The 5,891-nt window shown below is 30.6% G+C and overlaps 1 protein-coding gene across 1 annotated transcript; it reads left to right on the forward strand.

Annotated features, from left to right (window-relative positions):
• The first annotated feature begins 3,306 nt into the window (after positions 1-3,306).
• Positions 3,307-5,151, forward strand: LOC110629759 (uncharacterized acetyltransferase At3g50280). The gene has a single exon (XM_021776869.2). The coding sequence runs from the start codon at positions 3,383-3,385 to the stop codon at positions 4,715-4,717; it is 1,335 nt and encodes a 444-aa protein (XP_021632561.1). The 5' UTR covers positions 3,307-3,382; the 3' UTR covers positions 4,718-5,151.
• The last annotated feature ends 740 nt before the right edge of the window (positions 5,152-5,891 follow it).

Genomic DNA, 5,891 nt, shown 5'->3' on the forward strand with positions numbered 1-5,891 from the left:
ATAGACCCAAATCCACCTCCAATAGACAATTTCAGTATAATTGGAAAATAGAACTATTTAATCCGTCGAATTCCAAATTTAACATGATCAATTTCAATTCTATTTCTGGCCCGAATCAAACTTTGCGGAGGACTGCTCAGGTCTTGGAGCCTTAGTCTATGCTCCGACGTCGCAACATCAATTATTGAGATTGTGGGATCCACGCACATTTGGGAAATAACTTCATTAGATCCTGAGGTCCTCGTGCTATCATAAAATCGAAATATCTACCCCACCCCTCTTCATTGTCAAACCGGAGTAATTTTTACAATAATTTGATTAATAAATTGATAATTATTTTAATTAAAATGACATATTTTTATTTACTTTTCAATTATATAATTTTTTAATATAAAATGAGAATATTAAATTTTATTAAAATAATAAAATAATTATTAATAACATATTATTTTTGAAAAAATAAACTGTATGAGAGATTATATTAAAAATAAAAATAAAATTAAATGAGGTTATGATAATTAATTTATATATTAAAAATGAGATTCTATTTTTTAATTCTAATTTGATTTTGACAGTGAAATTAAGGAAGGAAAATTAACCCAAAAAGTTACTAGATATTTTTTTCCACGTCAGTTATTATTTACATTTAGACACGTTTTTGAAGTGGGAAGTTAGGTGGAAAAGTTGTTAATGCCACCAACTTAGAACAGTCATCAAACAAACATTCAAGAATTTTAAGCTAATGAATAAGCTGGTGATAATGAAAATGCTAATAATTTTTATTTTGGTATAAAATAAATTGATACTTTTTTCAATATAAATTGGCGAAATGTTATTGTGATTCACCATAAAATTAAGTTAAAATGGAAGAAAACCATTGATAAACTTAGAAGGAAGCATATTTTGACTAATTATAGCTATTCATCCATGTTGAGAATATAAATATACGAAATTTGAGTTAAAAAAAAAATCATCAAAAGATATATAAATGAAAAAGATATTAAAATTTCTTTTCTATAATTGGCTTACAGTTATTTTTTTTCTTTTAAAATAGAAATTTAAAGAATAAAATTGAGATATCTCATATTTATTCGAATACATTTACTATCAGACTAAATATTATGAATGCGGTTTACAGTTATTTTTTAGCAGTTTTTTTTTATTTTTATTTTATTACCGTTTCGATTTATTAATGCAAAATTTTTTACAGCTAAAAAAAATATTAGAACTTATTACCTTAATGTTTTAAGTTGGATGGAGGTAAAAATAAATTATTGATAGGCATAGGAAATAGTAAGACACTCTTTAGAGAAGAGTGGTGTACAGGAAGACTCTAACATAGCTTTTAGAGATATGCATGCTCAAGTGGATAAAGCGGAGTAATTGGATTATTCTAAAGTCCATTGCTGTAGATTTGAGGCTAATCGAGAATTTTTCTCGATGGACCTTGTGAAATAACACATTTATGGGCTTGACATTATATTTAATCTAAAAGTTTAAGATATCATTAAAGAATTTAATTATTTTTATTTATTATTTATAAGGGTATAGATGAATCGAGTCGAGTCGAGTTTTAAAGAATTAAAGTTTAATTCGTTAAAATTTTTTCGAACTCGAGTTGAATTTGAGTTTTAATCATTTCGAATTCGAGTAGAGTATTAAGAAGTTTAAGTTTGGTTCGTTTAGCAAACGAGTTTAAACGAAGAGCTTTTATCGAGTTTAGTTTTAAATAGTTCGGGTAGTTTAATTTATTTACATGTATAATGAGTTTTAGTTTAAAATGAAAATAATTTTACTTAAATAAGTATATATTCAAATATATGCAAGTTTAATAGTGTAACTAAATTATATAGAGCTAAATTTTAAAAAATTTAGATTTGTCTCATGAAAATATATGCAGAATTTGAGTTTATTTTTTTTATGATAATAATTTCAATTTACTTAACGAGACTGTTCACGAGTCTATTCGCGCACATGCTCATGAAGTTAAAAACGATTTGAGCTCACGAGCCGAATACTATAGAGCTTAAACTTGGCTCGTTTACTAAACGAGACTAAAAATTAAGTTCGAACTTGACTCGTTTAGAAATCAAATTGAACTCGGTCGAGTTTTTATCGAACTAAGTTTTCAGTAACTCAGGAACGATTTGATTTATTTACACCCCTAATTATTTAGTTTTTGAGCATCGTTATTATTAATAAATCAATTTCTACATTTTTAAAAATTTATTAAAACGTTTTTATTCTTTTTTTCCGTCGACAAAATAATCATTCTGTCATTTTTTTCATTAAAAAACTTTTAAAACTCAATTTTCACCTCAATAAACTTCTTATTTAGTTTCCGAGTATTACTATTGTTAACAAGTCGGTCATTATATTTTTAAAAACTTAAAACTTATTAAAACATGCTTATCTTTTCTTTTCGTTAATAAAATAATTCTTCCTCCTCTCTAAAAAAGAAAAGAATAATTTAGTGTTTCACTATATTTTTAACTGCAAAAATAGATAAAATTGAATGAAAAATTATTTTATTAATGAAAAAAATTTTAATATTTTTCTCAAAATCAAGAAACCAATAAAACCTAGGAACTCAATAATAAATTTCCCTGTTTTTTATTGCCCATATGAGTATGCATCTATGAGAGCTACTTCTTCCGTGGCTCTATCAAGATTCTCCTTTTTCCTAAAGCCATGTGTTAAAGGTGAATAATTGACTACTATCTCTGTACTCGTTCTTAATGAGCCATAGGTTCTGAAGTTAAAAGTTTGAAGAGTCATCGAATGGTGAAAAATCATTCTTAATAGTTTTTATAAAAAAAAAAAAAAAATACATTCATAAACGTCACTCTCCATCTGACCTAAAAACATTAAAGCAATAAATATAAGTGTTATAAACTTACACACGTTTTTCACTAATTTATTTTTGTTTTGTTTCTTTTCATTTATTCTTTAATTAAAATTTAAAATTTCACAAAAATTTAATTCAATTAATTTTTTTAACAATTCTTTTATTTTAAATAAAAAATTCAATTTATTAATTTTTAATTAAAAAAAATTCACATAAAATTTTTAAGAATTCATTCAAATTATTTTTTAAAAAATAAATAATTCCAAATAAAGGTTAAACTCTAACGTCTCCAGAATCCAGTACAACATAATTATATCAACGAATAGCAAAATAACAATTAATGGAATCTACTTGTTTTTTTTTTTTTTTTTTTTTTTATAATAAAGCAAAAATAATGAGAAAGTTGGTAGGTGGCCAAAAGAATGAGAAAAACCTGCAGAAATTGGATTCATCTCCCTCCTTTACCTATAAACCAATGACCTAATGATTAAGCTCGTCTTGCAGCAGATCGGAGATAACTTTCTCTAGGAGGATATGGGTCAAATTGAATACGTCTCAGCCACCACAGTGAAACCCACAACTAATACAAACTCACCTCAAAAGATCGAATCAACCCCATTTGATCTTCCATTCCTTGTTGTTGATTACACTCACAGGGGCATTCTCTTTCTGAAACCTGAACAGCAAAAGCAACACCTTGGAAAAAATAATGTAATTGATCACCTGAAAATCTCTCTCTCCCGCACACTTGATATCTTTGCTCCCTTCGCCGGCCGCCTTGCTACCGTCGAAAATGAAGATGGGACAACTTCTTTCTTCATTCATTGCAATGGTGCCGGTGCCATGTTCGTTCATGCTGTTGCAGATGGTGTTTCTGTAGCTGACATACTTGAGCCTTCCTGTGTTCCCACCAGTATTGTTCATTCTTTTTTCTTAATGAATGGAGTTTACAACTTTGAAGGCATTTCCAAACCCTTGCTTGCAGTGCAAGTTACTGAGCTTGGAGACGGCGCCGTTTTCCTTGGTTGCAGCTATAACCATGCGGTTGCTGATGGGACATCATTCTGGAATTTTGTTAATACTTGGTCTGAAATATCTAGAAGTTATGGAGAAATCTTGCAGCCTCCTCCAGTCCTTGGATATGATTGGTTCCTTCATGGGATTGATCACCCAATTCGAGTTCCTTTCTCATACGATGAAACAATTTGCAACAGGTTTATTTCACCACCTCTGATAGAAAAGGTGTTTCATTTCTCCAAGGAAAAAATTGCAGCTCTTAAAGCCAAAGCCAATGCTGAGATGAGCACATCAAAGATCTCATCCCTTCAAGCAATCTTAGGTCTTCTTTGGCGATCCACAATTCGTACTAGAAATCTTGATGCTGATCAAGAAATCTATTGCCGGGTACTTGTAAACATGAGGCAAAGGTTGCAGCCTCCATTGCCTGAAGAGTATTTTGGAAATGCAGTTGTATTTGGAACAGCAACAACAACAGCTGGTGAGCTGCTGAAGAATGGGTTAGGCTTCGCTGCTTTGCAGATAAACAAGATGGTTGCTCAGCAAACAGATGAAGTAGTGAGAAAGAACTTGGAGAATTGGGTTAAGAGGCCTGTTTTAAAGAAACTTAGTTCTGCAGCAAGCAATGCGTTGATTGTAGCAAGCTCGCCTCGGTTCAATGTTTTTGGTAATGACTTCGGTTGGGGGAGGCCTGTGGCTGTGCGAGGTGGAGCTGGGAACAATTATGACGGGAAAATGAGTGTTTTTCCAGGAGTGAGAGAGGGGAGTGTGGATATTCAGGCTTGTCTTCTGCCTGAAACATTACAATCTATGGAAAAGGATGAAGAGTTCATGGAGGCTCTATCTGCTTGATTTTCTATTGAGATTCAATAAAAAATTTGCTTGCTTTACATTGTATTACGGCTTATCAAACGTTGCACACGTTCCCCTGTACTTTCTATACTTCAAAATCATACATTGCATTAAATTTCTTAGGCACTTGCCAATGGCATTGTTCAATTTCTTTCTAGATACCATGTATGCATCAACTTCACCTGTCAAGCCAAAGTCTCCGCCTTTTCTTCTCCGGAGAGATAATTCAAGCTCCTGTGCAGATTCCTTCATCTGTGAGAAAAATCCCTTGTGGAATCGCAGAAATCCAACAGTTCAAGAGATTCATTCAATGCATTTTCTACACTCTGGCCTTGCCTTTCTTGGGAAAGAGTCTGTTGGGCTTGTGGGATTTGAGATTTGTAGCAAATCATCAACACACTCGAACGAATTCTTTAATCCACTCAATTTCTGGCCTATTGATAAGGATTTTGATACCTTTTAGAGGATGAGTTCCAGATGGTAAGCTGATTGAACGAAGATGACAGACGGCCATTTTTAGCTTCTGCAGATAAAAAGCCTATCAAGAATGTGAAAGAAAAGAGATGGTTTGGTTGTTGTCTAAGCCAATGCATTGGAGCTTTTATATATAGAAGAGCAACAGAATTGAAAATGAAAATCTCCATCTTCCTGATCTGCATTGGCTGTCATGTGTTAATTTTTGAGACAGTCCCAACAATTTCTCATCATTGTAGTGCTGTGATTGAGCAGTGTGATTAAAGAAATCGATGATGAATGATTATAATGTTGCCAACCAAGTACTGTTTCTTCAAGTTTCCAACACGAAGATTGTAATAGTTAGCTGTTGCTTAACGTAGAAACTTTCAGACTACCCAATTAGGGGCAAATTAAAATTAGATATAATAGATGATACAAAATTATTAAATAATTTAGATTAATTATTTTATGTCGCGCTATTTATTTAATGTGGAAATATTCAGACCGGCTTATTAAGGGCAAATTAAAATTATATATAATAGATAATATAAAATTACTAAATTTATAAAGAAAAAATAAAATATTAATGAATTTTTATATTAATAACTTATTTTTATTGATAACTTCTTTGAATTTTTAAACATAAGAAAATATAAAATAATATTTTCTTGAAAAATATTTTTCAAGTAATTGATTTTTTTAAAAATCGAGATTAAAT

Source organism: Manihot esculenta, chromosome 13 (assembly GCF_001659605.2).
Source record: "Manihot esculenta cultivar AM560-2 chromosome 13, M.esculenta_v8, whole genome shotgun sequence".
In the NCBI taxonomy this organism is placed as follows: domain Eukaryota; kingdom Viridiplantae; phylum Streptophyta; class Magnoliopsida; order Malpighiales; family Euphorbiaceae; genus Manihot; species Manihot esculenta.

Bases quoted from the DNA above. Each gene is read 5' to 3' on its own strand.
- LOC110629759 (XM_021776869.2), top strand. From the start codon at position 3,383: ATGGGTCAAATTGAATACGTCTCAGCCACCACAGTGAAACCCACAACT.